At 49.0% G+C, this 17,500-nt stretch overlaps 1 protein-coding gene across 1 annotated transcript in view; it reads left to right on the top strand.

Moving 5' to 3' along the window:
- Positions 1-17,500, top strand: part of cadm1a (cell adhesion molecule 1a) — a gene marked incomplete at its 5' end in the record, with an annotated part of 195,872 nt that overhangs the window by 128,239 nt on the left and 50,133 nt on the right. The window contains 3 exons of the mRNA XM_080528057.1: positions 1,107-1,265; positions 10,864-10,960; positions 16,788-16,960. Of these exons, the coding sequence (XP_080384183.1) occupies positions 1,107-1,265; positions 10,864-10,960; positions 16,788-16,960 (429 nt within the window). The remainder of the gene's footprint in view (positions 1-1,106; positions 1,266-10,863; positions 10,961-16,787; positions 16,961-17,500) is intronic.

The following is a 17,500-nucleotide window of genomic DNA, read 5'->3' as shown; positions in this document are numbered from 1 at the left end:
TCCCTCCACACAGCCGACGACTGACAAGTTACAAGTACAACAGTCACAGCAGCAGTGTTCGTGTGATTCACCTCCATTGACCACCTCAAGGTCGCCTCCCTCTTTCTCTCCCTCGCACACGGACACTCAGAGACAGACAGTCTAGTCGGGAGCCACACAATAACTTTATCTATTTAATCTTAAGTTGTTAATACGACTCCCCGTGTCCTTGAGTCCAACATGTTGTTATTCTGCTACAAAATATCTGTCCCGTCTGTCTGTCTGTCTTCAGTCTGTGTGCACACCTGAGCCCTGTCTCAATTCACTCCTACGCGTCTGGTTTCATGTTTAGGGTCGGGGGTGTCCCAATTCTTGTTTTCATGTAGGGGTAGGGCTAAGGGGTAGGGCTAAGGGGTAGGGTTAGCTATTCACGACTCCGTTTGGAGATTTTTCACGACCAGACTCTCATTGGAGCCATAGCCCTACCTCCCAGGATGCATTGCGAAACACCTCAGTTGTAAGTCCCATGTCATCACTGACACCTGAGTCAGAATCTCACAGATGGTACCTCTCTACTGATGTACCTCTCTACTAATGTGCCTCTCTACTGATGTGCCTCTCTACTGATGTGCCTCTCTACTAATGAACCTCTCTACTGATGTACCTCTCTACTGATGTACCTCTCTACTGATGTACCTCTCTACTGATGCTATGCCTGTAGTCCCTAAACCTGTTACGCTGTAAGGCTGTGTAACTTTGCGTATGTTCATTTCGAGGGGAATGTCTGAAAATGCCTCAGGGCATTACCACAGGATGGGTCTGTGATGGTGTGTGTGATGGTCTGTGATGGTCTGTGATGGTCTGTGGTGGTCTGTGATGGTCTGTGAAGGTCTGTGATGGTCTGTGAAGGTCTGTGATGGTCTGTGATGGTCTGTGATGGTCTGTGATGGTCTGTGAAGGTCTGTGATGGTCTGTGGTGGTCTGTGATGGTCTGTGATGGTCTGTGATGGTCTGTGATGGTCTGTGATGGTCTGTGGTGGTCTGTGATGGTCTGTGAAGGTCTGTGATGGTCTGTGTGAGGGTCTCTGTGGTCTGTATTGAACGGTGGCTGTTCTGTCCCCTCCTAGGCAAGTCCACGGTTGAGAAGACCTACGACAGGATGTTCACCGTGACCAGCCGGCTGACCTTCACCGTCACCAAGGAGGATGATGGGAAGGCGGTGGTCTGCATCGTGGACCACCCGGCCGTCAAGGAGTTCCAGGCGCAGAAATACCTGGAGGTCCAATGTGAGTACAGACCAACAGACAGACGACACGCAGAGACATAATAATAATGATCATCATAATAATAACGTTTTTCAGTGACTCAAAGACGCTGACAATGTGGGTCCACAGAAACAACAAGCAACAGATAACGTGAGCACATAGAACACATTATAGACAGAACTATTCCTAAAGAACGTGCGCAGTATGCACACAAACCAGTGTCTTATTATCCCAAACCTGCTGTCCACCTGTCTCTGCATCACACTCTATTTGGATTTATTTTTATTACATTTTTGACGCTTTTAATCCAAAGCGATTTACAATTAGGAATTACAGATTACAGGGACATTCCCCCTGGAGTAACTGAGGGCTGAGTGTCTTACTCAAGGACACACTAGTGGTCAAGGACACACTAGTGGTGGTGTTCCCAGGTCTTACTCAAGGACAAACTAGTGGTCAAGGACACACTAGTGGTGGTGTTCCCAGGTCTTACTCAAGGACACACTAGTGGTGGTGTTCCCAGGTCTTACTCAAGGACACACTAGTGGTGGTGTTCCCAAGTCTTACTCAAGGACACATTAGTGGTGGTGTTCCCAGGTCTTACTCAAGGACACACTAGTGGTGGTGTTCCCAGGTCTTACTCAAGGACACACTAGTGGTGGTGTTCCCAGGTCTTACTCAAGGACACACTAGTGGTGGTGTTCCCAGGTCTTACTCAAGGACACACTAGTGGTGGTGTTCCCAGGTCTTACTCAAGGGAACACTAGTTCCCAGAAGGGATTTGAACTCACAACCTTCCGATCACCAGTCCAGCTTACTATCCACTAGACCGCCACTACCCCACCATTTCTATGTCCTGCCTGGTTTCAACCTACAGGCATTGTGATGCAGTGCATGACCTGACCTTTTCTTGGGGATTTTGGGCTTCCGATCACATCATCTATGTAAAGGGTACGGATAGTTTTTTAATTAAGTTTCCTTCAAAGCCTTGGCACAACATGGCTCATTATGGCTCACAGTGTGGCAGGGCAGGGTGACCCCCTATGTACCAGGGCAGAGTTAACACTAGAACAGCTGTGCCTTTTTACCTACTAAAAGAGCCGCCTCTTTTTACAATGCTCAAGCTGCTACTGACACACAACGACCACTAGTTGGCCACTTGTAAATTGGCCTGCTTTCTACACTAAACTTTTCTTTCTAAACTGCTAAATATCTTTATACTAGCTTGTCCTGATGTGATTTAGAAAATGTGAGGATACTGGATGCCCCAAGAAAAGACAGAAGAGATGAACTTCAAAAAGATGTAAATACATTTCAACGTTGTTGTAAAAATCAATGACACTCAACAACACTCGCTAGTCAAGCCAAAGATGTTGCCATGCAAATGGATGCAAGTTAGCAGGCAGTCTAAACGCCTAGCCCCGTTGTATCTCTGTGGTCTTGACTCTTCTGCACTCTGATCAGAAACAACGCTCGGCTGTGCAGCTGGAGCAGGAGGAGGAAGGGAAGGAGTCATGTCAGAGTCGTTGAGCCCCTAATGGAGTTCACTCTGCAACAGAACATACAGGGATATTAAATAAGGAATATTGATGGGCCAGACAAGGAGAACAGTTCTTACCCCAGTGCCCTGCCCCCCCCTCCTCCCCACCCCCCCAGGGTCACTAGTTCACCCCCCCACGCTCCCAAAGTGGTGATATGATAATATACTGTATATGATATGATATCAGAGTTGTCTGAGCAGCCAGAAGCCACGCTGCAGAGTTGCTGCTTCAACACGAGAACAGCTTCAACACGAGAACAGCTTTAACACTAGAACAGCTTTAACACTAGAACAGCCTTAACACTAGAACAGCTTTAACACTAGAACAGCCTTAACACTAGAACAGCTTTAACACTAGAACATCTTTAACACTAGAACAGCTTTAACACTAGAACAGCTTTAACACTAGAACAGCCCTGCCTGTTGTACCTACTATAAGAGCCTCTTTACAATGGGAAGCTGCTACTTACACACAACGACCACTAGTTGGCCGCTTGTAAATGAGCCTGCCTCCTACACAGAAAAACTGCTAAATATCTTCATACTAGCTTATCCTGATGTAAATGAAAATGTAAGGATACTGGGTGGTAGAACGAACATATCTAGGACAAGTCATGAAAGGAGGGTCCTGAAATGTGATCGAGTGCAAAGATAGAACATGTTTCTTTACTCACAGGGGTCAAATGACCCTCATGGCTGTTCTAGTGTTAATGACCCTCATGGCTGTTCTAGTGTTAATGACCCTCATGGCTGTTCTAGTGTTAATGACCCTCATGGCTGTTCTAGTGTTAATGACCCTCATGGCTGTTCTAGTGTTAATGACCCTCATGGCTGTTCTAGTGTTAATGACCCTCATGGCTGTTCTAGTGTTAATGACCCTCATGGCTGTTCTAGTGTTAATGACCTTCATGGCTGTTCTAGTGTTAATGACCCTCATGGCTGTTCTAGTGTTAATGACCCTCATGGCTGTTCTAGTGTTAATGACCCTCATGGCTGTTCTAGTGTTAATGACCTTCATGGCTGTTCTAGTGTTAATGACCTTCATGGCTGTTCTAGTGTTAATGACCCTCATGGCTGTTCTAGTGTTAATGACCCTCATGGCTGTTCTAGTGTTAAGGGAACATCACATCACGCCTAATCAACACAGGCAGCGCGTGGACCTGCTCCACATCCCTGTCTGTCTGTCTGTCTGTCTGTCTGTATGTCTGTCTGTCTGTCTGTCCATCACCCGCAGTGAACGCTGCTGTCTGCCAGGGTGTGATTAGGATTGACAGACGGACAGCCCTCAGTCTGCCCTGTGTTGACCAGAAAGGTCGGACAGGTGGGGGGGGAGGGGGGGTGATGAGGCTGGTGAGATGTGTGTTGATGTGCAGGTACAGCAGCTTATCCCTCCACCTGGGGTGTGTCTACCTGCACTTCAAAGTAGTTAAAAAAAGAAAAATCCAGAGGTCAAATACTGACTACGGTTTGCCATTGACTGACGTCAGTCTTCACACTAGAACAGCCGTTGACATGCCTGTGAGTAAAACATGTTTTATATCTTTTTGCACTCGATCACATTCCAGGACCCTCCTTTCATGACTTGTCCTAGATATGTGCGTTCTACCACCCAGTATCCTTACATTTTCAACACCACATCAGGATAAGCTAGTATGAAGCTATGTTGCAGTTTTTCTGTGTTGGAGGCATTTACAAATTTACAAGACGGTCAACTAGTGGTCGTTGTGTGTAAGTAGCAGCTTCCCATTGTAAAGACTATGGTCATGTGACCCCCGAGGCGGCTCTTATATAAAAACAGGCACGGCTGTTCTAGTGTTAAGGACCCAAACACGGTGCAGCATTAGTGTTTGATGTCGTGTGAAACGTCTAAACTAGCGTGATGACGTTGGACAGAGATGCCTCTTGATGAAGCTGCTGTAGGAGAGCAGAGCTCTCGTACCCTCGTCTGGGTGATCAAGGTGCGTAGCCCCGCCGCCTCCCTGCCTCTCCCTCACACAGAGAATATTAGATGTCCAATCCTTTGAGCTACTCAGGTCGTTGGCCCGGCGCCAGCGCGTAGATGCAGTCTCGGCTGCGAGGGGACTGAACTAAACTACCGGGCCAAAGCAGCGCCTCGCCGCTCCTCACCCGGGGACTCTAAAGGGCATGTCTTTCAATGTCGCGCTCCGCAGCACTTTGCAAAGTCGTCGCAAGGTAGTCGATCGTTTTTAAATGTAACCCTCTCTCTCTCTCTCTGCGCTACTATTTCTGAACACCACTGCCACCTCAATTACACCACCGCCTCTGCCGTCGCTATCGGTGTGTAACAAGAAAAACTAGCACCAGACGATAAAGATGATAACGACAGTATTAACGACTCCAAACTGTTCCCGTACGATACGGCGGTGGGGTGTTTATTACCCATAGTCCTCTGCTATGCAGCTGCTGTTGCCAAGGCCTTGTTTTATATATATCTTTCTTAATGAAAAGGAAGCAAGGGGTGAGGTTTATTCTACTTGCCTTCTCTTCTCTTTTCTTTTCTTTCTTCCCTTGTCTGTCTTTCTCTCTCTCTCTCTCTCTCCCTTCGGTTCGGTTCTGTTCTCCCCGTGCTCTCATTAGCTGTGTGTATAATCCAGGAGGCTCTGTTCTGGTGAACACTGCAGGTCCTCTGAAGGCCAAGCAGGTCTGCTAGCGGGGGGCGGGGGGGCGGGGAAGGCTTATTAGTGTTTACTGACGGAGAGACACATTCACACATTCAAAGGCTTCTCAAACTGATATGCAGACTCTTTTTTAATAATCCGGGGGTTTCCCTTAAATGTGTAGAAGGAGAAGGAGAAGGAGGAGGAGGAGGAGAAGGAGGAGGAGAAGAAGAAGAAGGAGAAGGAGAGGGAGAAGGAGGAGGAGGAGAGTGAGAAGGAGGAGGAGGAGGAGAGGGAGAAGGAGGAGGAGAGGGAGAAGGAGGAGGAGGAGGAGATGAAGGAGAGGAAGAAGGAGGAGGAGGAGATGAAGGAGAGGAAGAAGGAAAAGGAGAGGGAGAAGGAGGAGGAGGAGAGTGAGAAGGAGGAGGAGGAGGAGAGGGAGAAGGAGGAGGAGGAGATGAAGGAGAGGAAGAAGGAGGAGGAGGAGATGAAGGAGAGGAAGAAGGAGAAGGAGAAGGAGAGGGAGAAGGAGGAGGAGAAGGAGAAGGAGAGGGAGAAGGAGGAGGAGGAGAGGGAGAAGGAGGAGAAGGAGAAGGAGGAGAAGAAGAAGAAGAAGGAGAGGGAGGAGGAGGAGGAGGAGGAGAGGGAGAAGGAGAAGGAGGAGGAGGAGAAGGAGAAGGAGAGGGAGAAGGAGGAGGAGGAGGAGGAGGAGAAGAAGAAGAAGGAGAGGGAGGAGGAGGAGGAGGAGGAGGAGAAGGAGAAGGAGAGGGAGAAGGAGGAGGAGGAGAAGGAGAAGGAGAGGGAGAAGGAGGAGGAGGAGGAGAGGGAGAAGGAGGAGGAGGAGGAGATGAAGGAGAGGAAGAAGGAGGAGGAGGAGATGAAGGAGAGGAAGAAGGAAAAGGAGAGGGAGAAGGAGGAGGAGGAGAGTGAGAAGGAGGAGGAGGAGATGAAGGAGAGGAAGAAGGAGGAGGAGGAGATGAAGGAGAGGAAGAAGGAGGAGAAGGAGAGGGAGAAGGAGGAGGAGGAGGAGGAGAAGGAGAGGGAGAAGGAGGAGGAGGAGAGGGAGAAGGAGGAGAAGGAGAAGGAGAGGGAGAAGGAGGAGGAGGAGAAGGAGAAGGAGAGGGAGGAGAAGGAAGAGGAGAAGGAGAGGGAGGAGGAGAGGGAGGAGGAGGAGGAGAGGGAGAAGGAGAGGGAGAGGGAGGAAAAGGAAGAGGAGGAGGAGAGGGAGAAGGAGGAGGAGGAGAGGGAGAAGGAGAGGGAGGAGAAGGAGGAGGAGGAGGGAGAAGGAGGAGGAGAGGGAGAAGGAGAGGGAGAAGGAGGAGGAGAAGGAGGTGGAGGAGGGTGAAGGGAGGAGGAGGGGGAGAAGGAGAGGAGGTGGAGTGAGGAGGAGAGGGAGAAGGAGAAGGAGAGGGAGAAGGAGGAGGAGGTAGAAGGAGGGAGGTGGAGGGAGAAGGAGGAGGAGGGTGAAGGAGGAGGAGGGAGAAGGAGAGGGAGAGGGAGAAGGAGAAGGAGGAGGGAGAAGAAGATGGTGAAGAAGAAGAAGTGAGGGAGGAGGAGAGGGAGAGGGAGAAGGAGGAGAAGGAGAAGAAGAAGGAGGAGAGGGAGAAGGAGAAGGAGGAGAAGAAGAAGAAGGAGAAGAAGAAAGAGAGGGAGAAGGAGGAGAAGGAGAGGGAGGGAGGAGGAGGAGGGAAAAGGCCTTTCTGAACATCATTCAACAAGAGTCGTGTTTGATATCCAGACTTAGCTTCTTCTTAGTAGCTTCTTTCCCTGGCAGCTTTCTCCTGTCATCATCATTATCGTCTCTTTGTTGTTTAATGTTACGAGGACAGCCGTTGGTCTGCAGGTTGTTAAACACCCTGGTGATTACGCCTGGGCCAGGCAGGTCAGTGGTGTGTTGGTGTGTCGGTCCATCGTGGCATAAATATTACATTTAAAGGGTCAATCTGGGATTCCAACAGTAACAAAGCCGGTCTCTTTGTCACGTTTTGTTTTGGTGAGTAGCTGAGCGACGGGGCTGGGGAGACGGTGTCACACTCTCAGACTGAGCTACAGTAACCCTCCATGAGATGAACATTGTAGAGTTCAGGGTTTCAGTTGTTATGGGAACTAACCCAGTCCCCTGCTAGTCTGAAATGGGCCGGTTGGTTGGTGGGATTTGGAAGCCTTGGGGAACCCCCCTGACCTCCCTGGGGAACAAGTCTTTCACGGGGACAGTCTTCAAAACAACAACTCAATGTACCTTGTAAAAAAAGAGCAACTGAACACAAACTATAGGCTCCATCTCTACGATGTGAGTCTTCTATCAGTAGAACAGCAAGGAACATGACCAGAGATACTCCTTAACCTATCAACGCTGTGTGTATTATTTATAACACGTATTTATTATTCATAACAATTAAGTTCTCTCAGAGCTTGGCTCTCTAAACTCCTACTGCCCTCTCCTGTTTATGTGGATCCCCAATGAAACTGTAACAGCCACTAAAACCCTCCTAATGGGGTGAAAGTTGGTGATTTCTGCTCGACACAGCCACTTAGAACGGACGCTACAAGCCTTTCCTCTCCTCTCTCCTCTCCTCCTCCTCATCCCTCTCTCCTCTCCTCTCCTCTCCTCTCCTCTGTTCTCCTCTCCTCTCCTCTCCTCTCCTCTCCTCTCCTCTGTTCTCCTCTCCCCTCCCCTCCTCTCCTCTCCTCTCCTCTCCCCTCCTCTCCTCTCCTCTCCCCTCCTCTCTTCTCCTCTCCTCTCCTCTCCTCTCCCCTCCTCTCTTCTCCTCTCCTCTCCTCTCCTCCCCTCATCTGTTCTCCTCTCCTCTCCTCTGTTCTCCTCTCCTCTCCCCTCCTCTCCTCTCCTCTCCTCTCCTCTCCTCTGTTCTCCTCTGTTCTCCTCTCGTCTCCTCTCCTCTCCCCTCCTCTCCTCTCCTCTCCTCTCCTCTCCCCTCCTCTCCTCCTCATCCCTCTCTCCTCTCCTCTCCTCTATCACCACCTCTCCCCTCCTCTCCTCTCCTCTCCTCTCCCCTCCTCTCCTCCTCATCCCTCTCTCCTCTCCTCTCCTCTCAGAGGTCCAGTTTGTCTACAGTCCATCGCCCCTACAGGCTTGGCGTCGACCTTTATGGTCCATCAGTAACGACCTTTTGGCTCATCTATTAACATGACTGGCTGCCACAGGCTCCGCTCCCAGCCAAGGTGATAGACGGCGCGTTAGCGAACGGCTTTCCACTGCCAGGCCCTAAAGAGCCGCCTCTAAAGCAGCAAACCTCTAAAGCAGCGTATATCCACGGGCTTCTCAGCGACGACATCTCAGTGTGAAGTGAACACGCTCCTGATACTGGGAGAGTGAGAGGCAGGGCTCTCTGAGGCTCGGGGGGGAATGAGAGTTGCTGGGTTGTTTAAGGTGAGAAGGTTTCTCATGGCTGAACCTCCATGATTTGACAGATTCGGGGTCTAAAGGTTGAGAGTGTGAGAAATAGCATGTTTTCATTTTAGCAGTGGTTGTTCCAGGGGTAGGGGTTCGTTCGTAAGGTGAAATGAGTGAAACTCGAGGGCCAATCTAGGATTGGTACATTTTATTTTTTTGGACTTCTAAACGAATTCCAGTCTTTTTGTTATTTCCATTGATTTTTGAAGTATACTTTATATATACTTCATATCACTTCAACATAACCTCATGAGATTAGGTGCAGGGCCTTAGCGATCATCCTAAATATAAACTGTTTTAATGTTAATAATGTATTATACCACTGTGGCTTTGAAAACATGGTTAACACTAGAACAGCCATGTGGGTAAATTAACCCTGTGAGTAATTTTTTTAAATATCTTTCCACTCGATCAAATTTCAGGACCCTCCTTTCATGACTTGTCCTAGATATGTGCGTTCTACCACCCAGTATCCTTACACTTTCAAAATCACATCAGGATAAGCTAGTATGAAGCTATCTTCTGTGTTGGAGGCAGGCTAATTTACAAGACGGCCAACTAGTGGTCGTTGTGTGTAAGTAGCAGCTTCCCTTTATAAAGATTATTGACCCCCGAGGCGGCTCTTATAGTAGGTCAAAAGGCACGTCTGTTCTAGTGTTAAGGACCCACGCTGCCCCCCCCCCACCCCCCCTGGTTTGGCCACAATATCCTCTTCTCATCAGATCCAGGAAGAGAGAAACCTAGCCCTGGCTAAAGTGGCTAAAGTGGCCTTTGTTGCAACAACAACATCACGTCTGTTACCATGGAGACGGGGTCGATTTGACCCGAGCCGAGGAATGTCTCCCGCAGAGCAGAGAGACTTTAATCCTGAGGGTCCTCCTGCTCAAATCAAAAGGTTAAATAGAAATATGTAACAGTCAGTGTCTCTCTCTGCGACCCACACACAGTTTGTTGCTGTCTGCTGTTGCTAACACAGAGGATGGAACCTTCAAGCTTTCTGAAAGCTTTCTAATTATTGCGATGACTTTGTTTGACCAGTAGAGATCAGGGGGTCCTTTTAGAGAGATATCTCAGAGATGTTTCATATAAACTGTTGTTACAGGCCAGGGGTGTTTCAGGGGAAGGGACTCTGTATTCTCCTTTCTGACTAGAACAGCCATGAGGGTCATGAGGGGTCATGCCTGTGAGTAAAGAAACGTGTTCTATCTTTGCACTCGATCAAATTTCAGGACCCTCCTTTCATGACTTGTCCTAGATATGTACGTTCTACCACCCAGTATCCTTACACTTTCTAAACCACATCAGGGTAAGCTAGTATGAAGATATTTTGCAGTTTTTCTGTGTAGGAGGCAGGCTAATTTACAAGCGGCCAACTAGTGGTCGTTGTGTGTAAGTAGCAGCTTGAGCATTGTAAAGAGGCGGCTCTTTTAGTAGGTACAACAGGCAGGGCTGTTCTAGTGTTAAGGCTGTTCTAGTGTTAAAGCTGTTCTAGTGTTAAAGCTGTTCTGGTGTTAAGGCTGTTGTAGTGTTAAGACTGTTCTAGTGTTAAGACTGTTCTAGTGTTAAGGCTGTTCTAGTGTTAAGGCTGTTCTAGTGTTTAAAGCTGTTCTAATGTTAAGGCTGTTCTGGTGTTAGAGTCGTGTGTGCACGCAGAGACTCAGCAGCTAATCCGACACACCAAGTCCATTTCAGGGGTCATGTTTTTATCATTAGGGATGATGATGATGATGATGATGATGATGATGATGATGTGGTTTGGAACGTGTAACTGAGTTTCTCCTCCATGGCCGGAGGTGTCAGATCTCCAGCAGACTCGCCCTGCTCCTAACGTTATACAAACACGTTGAACAACATTTGTTCTTTTGCCAGCACTTGCTGTGTGAGTCACCACAAACCTTTCTGTTTTCATCATCTCCATACAGCGTCAACCCAGCCTCCATACATCACATAGCCTTGGACACCGCTAATGACTACCTGCCCACGTTGACACTGTCTCCCCCTCTCCTCCCCTCCCTCCCCTCCCCCCCCCCCCCCCCCCCCCCTCCACAGACAAGCCGGAGGTGAGGATCGTGGTGGAGTATCCTGAGGGTTTGACGAGGGAGGGAGAGAACCTGGAGCTGACCTGCCAGGCTAAAGGCAAACCCCAGTAAGACTACACACATACACTATATACACACACACACACACACACACACACACACACTATACACACACACACACACACACTATACACACACTACAGTCCCTGACAAAAGTATTGTCGCTTGGGTACAAGTTGACCTTAAGTGCCCCTCAAATATATTTCTAATCAAAAAATGTTTACAAGAAATGGCTAAATTCAATCCCAACAGCTTTTGAAATAATGTTTTGCTGCAAAACGAAACTGCTGAAAAGCATTCTAACGTTCACAGCTTGGTAAAGCCCACTGAGTCAGTTTTTTGCAAAGACAAAAGTCTTGTCGCCTTGTCATATGATGCACCCAATCCTAGATTACAGCCTCACCTATGATCAATAATTGATCAATCAATTAGTGGGTGTGTATAAAAAGAACCCCCAGCACACCAGACCTTCACATCAACTGCAACTTGACCTCTGACAACATGCCTAAGATTTACCCTGAGACCAAAGCGTTGATTATCAAGAGGCTGAAGACTGCTGAGGTGGCTGACACCTTCATGTGTCTCAGCGTCAAGTACAAAGAATAAGAAAAAGCTTTGAAGAGACTGGAGATGTTTTTGACAAGCCCAGGTCCGGCAGACCCCGCAAGACAACTGCTCGGGAGGACCGTTTGTTGGCTCGAAAATCCAAGGCCAGACCCTTTTCCACTGCAGCAGAGCTCCACCAGGCCTGGTCACCTCAAGTCCCTGTGTCAACCAGAACAGTTTGTAGAATTCTGTCTCGAAATGGCCTCCATGGTCGAATCAGTGCCCAGAAACCAGCACAAAACAAAAGGCAATTAAAAAAACGTGTGGCATTTGCCAAGACCCACAGCCTGCTAAAAGGATGGACGCTGGAAAAGTGGCAGAAGGTGGATTTCTCAGATGAATCTTCGGTTGAATTACATCACAGCCTCCGCAAATATTGCAGGAGACCTACTGGAGCCCGCATGGATCCGAGATTCACCCAGAGGTGTGCGAGAGATTTGCAGGGTGGAAGGCAATATCAATAGCCTAAAATATCAAGAAGTATTAGCTACCTCTTACATTCCCAACCATAAAAGGGGTCAAATTTTGCAGCAGGATGGTGCTCCATCGCATACTTCCATCTCTACATCAAAGTTCCTCAAGGCGAAGAAGATCAAGGTGCTCCAGGACTGGCCAGCCCAGTCACCAGACATGAACATCATTGAGCATGTCTGGGGTAGAATGAAAGAGGAAGCATGGAAGACGAAACCAAAGAATCTTGATGAACTCTGGGAGGCATGTAAGACTGCTTTCTTTGCTATTCCTGATGACTTCATCAATAAATTGTATGAATCATTGCCGAACTGCATGGATGCAGTCCTTCAAGCTCATGGAAGTCATACAATATATTAGATATGGATCTCACAGCACCACTACTTAATTCACTGAAGTTATGCAACATATTTTAGTATTTGAAGTAAATTATTTGTTCAATTTTCACATTACTCTCTGTAGGCGACAAAACTTCTTGCCAAAATCTGACCTTTCTGTGTTCATTAAATTATCAATCTTTCTTCAGTGAAGCAAATTTATTTTGGTATATTAAACATAATTTGGGAGGGTTTTTGCTTTCATATGAGCCATTTCTAAAACCAATGGATTAATTAAAAGTCAGGTTATAAACTTCTACAAAATGGATAAGTGACAAGACTTTTGTCAGGGACTGTATACACACACACACACACACACACAGACAAACCCCAGTAAGACACTCTACACCTCCTCCACCTCCACCTGTTGGATATCCACACACACACAAACCTACACATACAGCATACACACGCACACATACAGTATACACACTCTCCCACACACACACACACACACACACACACACACACCTACACATACAGCATACACACACACACATACAGTACACACACACACACACACACACAAACCTAACACATACAGTATACACACACCCACACCTCCCCAGGTCGATGATGTTATGTATGAATAATATATCATACGTCTACGGAGGTAAATGTCTTTTTTATTCTGCCTCCAAAGGGGAAGCCCGTCTCCCTGTGTTGCTGTTAGCGTAGCGTCATTAGCATTCCCTGTTAGCGTAGCGTCATTAGCATTCCCTGGCTGTGGTCATTAGCATTCCCTGGCTGTGGTGCGGCTAGCTTATGAGATGCTAATGCCTCGCCAGAAAAACACACAGTGAGAAGAAAGCAGCCAAGCTAGTCAGTCGCCACGGGACTCAGGCAGCAGCGAGCAGCGGTGTTGATGTTGTGATGTTGTGTGTGTGATGTTGTGTGTTGTGATGTTGTGATGTTGTGTTGTTGTGGTGTTGTGATGTTGTGTTGTTGTGGTGTTGTGATGTTGTGATGTTGTGATGTTGTGTGTGTGATGTTGTGATGTTGTGTTGTTGTGTGTGTGATGTTGTGTGTGTGGTGTTGTGTGTGTGATGTTGTGTTGTTGTGATGTTGTGTGTGTGATGTTGTGTGTTGTGATGTTGTGATGTTGTGTTGTTGTGTGTGTGATGTTGTGATGTTGTGTGTGTGATGTTGTGATGTTGTGTTGTTGTGTGTGATGTTGTGATGTTGTGTGTGTGATGTTGTGATGTTGTTGTGTTGTTGTGATGTGTGTTGTTGTGTGTGTGATATGATGTTGTGATGTGTGTGTGATGTTGTGTGTGTGTTGTTGTGATGTTGTGTGTGTGATGTTGTGGTGTTGTGATGTTGTGTGTTGTGATGTTGTGATGTTGTGTGTGTGATGTTGTGATGTTGTGGTGTTGTGTTGTTGTGGTGATGTTGTTGTTGTGTGTGTTGTTGTGATGTTGTGTGTGTGTTGTTGTGATGTTGTGATGTGTGTGTGTGATGTTGTGATGTTGTGTGTGTGATGTTGTGTTGTTGTGGTGTTGTGTGTGTGATGTTGTGTGTGTGATGTTGTGTTGTTGTGGTGTTGTGGTGGTGATGTTGTGTGATGTGTTGTTGTGGTGTTGTGTGTGTGATGTGTTGTTGTGGTGTTGTGTGTGTGATGTTGTGTGTGTGATGTTGTGCACGGGAACGTGATGTCATGGCAGCCAAGCCTGCTGCACTGCAGTGACACACCGTGGGAACGCCTCACCTCTCATCACCTGACAGCCTCCGCCGCACGCGACACACGTTCATAACGCCTTCCTGTCACGACACACGTTCATAACGCCTTCCTGTCACGACACACGTTCATAACGCCTTCCTGTCACGACACACGTTCATAACGCCTTCCTGTCACGACACACGTTCATAACGCCTTCCTGTCACGACACACGTTCATAACGCCTTCCTGTCACGACACACGTTCATAACGCCTTCCTGTCACGACACACGTTCATAACGCCTTCCTGTCACGACACACGTTCATAACGCCTTCCTGTCACGACACACGTTCATAACGCCTTCCTGTCACGACACACGTTCATAACGCCTTCCTGTCACGACACACGTTCATAACGCCTTCCTGTCACGACACACGTCCTGGTGGAGGACAGGGGGGTGGGATATATCTAAGATGTGTTACCACATACCTTCTACATGGACTATAGCAGCTCTCATACTGTCATCTACATTTTGACACACCACCACCACACACACACCTCCATCCCTCTCTCCCTCCCTCCTTCCCTCTCTCCCTCCCTCTCTCTCTCCCTCCCTATCTCCCTCCCTCCCTCCATCCTTCCCCTCTCTCCCTCCCTCCCTCTCTCCCTCTCTCCTTCCCTCCCTCCCTCGTTCCCTCCCTCCCTCGTTCCCTCCCTCCCTCTCTCCCTCCCTCCCTCCATCCTTCCCTCTCTCCCTCCCTCCTTCCTTCCTTCCCTCCCTCCCTCCCTCCCTCCCTCCCCCCCTCCTCTGGCTCGGCACGCAGAAGGGGAAGACAGCCACTCAGCCGTATTCATTTAATAAAGATGAAAATACAATCAATACAGTGAGCAGAGAATTGGAAGTAATTTTCATTAGCGGCTGGCGCGTGTGAGAGAGTTCTGCAGTCGATACGGCCGCATAGCGCTGGGCTGGTGGCCATGTGTGGCCATTTGTATTCTATATGGCCCTCCCTCCTTCCCTCCTTCTCCTCTCCACACAGCCTCCCTATCGCTCTCTCTCTCTCTCCTGTGTGCCCTATCTCCCTCCCTCCCTCCATCACCTCCTCCTCCTCCTCCTCAATAAACCACTCTTTCTAGGTCATGTCTCTCACTCTCATCATACTGGCATGTATATAATATATATACATGTAGATATTTAACCTCTGTTGCTTCCGTCTTGGTGAGATTTATTTGTGTCCCAATGTGGGATCTCTCTCTCTCTCTCTCTCTCTCTCTCTCTCTTCTCTCTCTCTCTCCTCTCTCTCTCTCTCTCTCTCTCTCTCTCTCTCATCCACCCACCACCACCATCACCGTCGAAATGTTGTTTTTTCACCCCCTCACAAAAGCGGAACATCAACTTGTTATTGAGCTCAATCTGCTCTTTTGTTTCTGAAGCTTAGCAGCTTTTTTTTCCTCCCTGCCTCTCTCTCTCTCTCTCTCTGCCTCTCTTTCCCTGCTCTCTCTCTCTCTCTCTCTCCCTGCCTCTCTCTCTCTCTCTCTCTCTTTCTCTTTCTCTCTCTTTCCCTCTCTTTCCTCTCTCTCTCTCTCTCTCTCTCTCTCCACCACCCAGTCTTTTCAGATGAAAGGAAACAAGTTTAAACAACCAAAAGGAAACAGAACAACAGGAGAGGGAGGGATGGAGGGAGGGAGGGAGGGAGGGAGGGCCTCCGCTCACTCTGGGGAAATAATGGCGCGCCATTGAAAGTTGTAGAAGCAGAACAGAGTGGAGAGGCTGTGAGCTGGTGACTCTGAGCTCAGCGTGTTAGCGGAGGAGAGGAGAGGAGGAGAGGAGAGGAGAGGAGGAGAGGAGAGGAGGAGAGGGGAGGAGAGGAGGAGGAGAGGAGAGGAGGAGAGGAGAGGAGAGGAGGGGAGGAGAGGAGAGGGGAGGAGGAGAGGAGAGGAGGAGAGGAGAGGAGGAGGGGAGGAGAGGAGAGGAGGAGGAGAGGAGAGGAGGAGGAGAGGAGGAGAGGAGAGGAGGAGAGGAGAGGAGAGGAGGAGAGGAGGAGGGGAGGAGAGGAGAGGAGAGGAGAGGAGGAGAGAGAGGAGGAGAGGAGGGGTCTGCGTCTGTAGATGAAACACACACACACACACACACACACTTCAATAGACTGCAGATGGTTAATGAAGTTATGGTCTAGGGGCTGGTACTGGGGAAGGAAAAACACCCCCACAAAATACACACAATGTTGAACACACACAAAATACACACACACACGCACACACACACAAGACTATTGCTTCCCCTTCATGGGGGGGAGGCTGTGTCTCAGGAGGTAGAGGCTGTGTCTCAGGAGGTAGAGGCTGTGTCTCAGGAGGTAGAGGCTGTGTCTAGGAGGTAGAGGCTGTGTCTCAGGAGGTAGAGGCTGTGTCTCAGGAGGTAGAGGCTGTGTCTCAGGAGGTAGAGGCTGTGCCGTCTAATGATCGCAAGGTCGGCAGATTTGCGGTTCGAAACCCAGCTGGCCACTTGTCCAAGTGTCCTTGAAGACAAGACACCGAACCCCAAAATTGCTCCCAATTGTTTCTGTGTAGGAAGCAGGCTAATTTACAAGACAGCCAACTAGTGGTCGTTGTGTGTAAGTAGCAGCTTCCCCATTGTAAAGACTATGGTCATTTGACCCCCGAGGCGTCTCTTATAGTAGGTAGAAAAGGCACGGCTGTTCTAGTGTTAGAGGAACCACAGGTGAACCCAGACTTACCCGTCTCCTGCGTGTCGCCCCCTACAGGCCTCAGAGGGTAAACTGGGTCAAGGTTGACGATGACGTCCCCTCCCACGCCGTCATCTCCGGCACGGACCTGCTCATCGAGAACCTCAACAAGTCCTTCAACGGGACGTACCGCTGCCTGGCCGCCAACTCAGTAGGAGAGTCCTACGACGACTACATACTCTACGTGTATGGTACGTACCCTCCCTCTCTCTCTCTCTGCCTCTCTCCCTCCCTCCCTCCCTCCCCCTACGACGACTACATACTCTACGTGTATGGTACGTACCCTCCCTCTCTCTCCCTCCCTTCCTCCCTCCCTCTCTCCCTAGCTCCCTCCCCCTACGACGACTACATACTCTACGTGTACGGTACGTACCTCCCTCCCTCCCTCCCTCTCTCCCTCCCTCCCTCCCTCCCTCCCCCTACGACGACTACATACTCTACGTGTACGGTACGTACCTCCCTCCCTCTCTCCCTCCCTCCCTCTCTCCCTCTCTCCCTCCCCCTACGACGATGACATCCTCTATGTGTATGGTACGTACCTCCCTCCCTCTCTCTCTCCCTCTCTCCCCCTTCCTCCCTCTCTCCCCCCCCATATCTCTCTCTCTCTCTCTATCTGAACCTAGCTCCCCCTCTCCCTCCCTCCCCCTCCCTTTCTCTCTCTCTATCTGAAGGTTCAATACTATTGATTCCAGTGACATTTCCTTCCCTGCAGGACATTACAGTCTAATCTG

This window comes from Nansenia antarctica (genome assembly GCF_963989245.1).
Source record: "Nansenia antarctica genome assembly, chromosome: 4".
In the NCBI taxonomy this organism is placed as follows: domain Eukaryota; kingdom Metazoa; phylum Chordata; class Actinopteri; order Argentiniformes; family Microstomatidae; genus Nansenia; species Nansenia antarctica.
The sequence above is the reverse complement of the archived record's forward strand: the minus strand, read 5'-3'. Positions and strand labels throughout refer to the sequence as shown.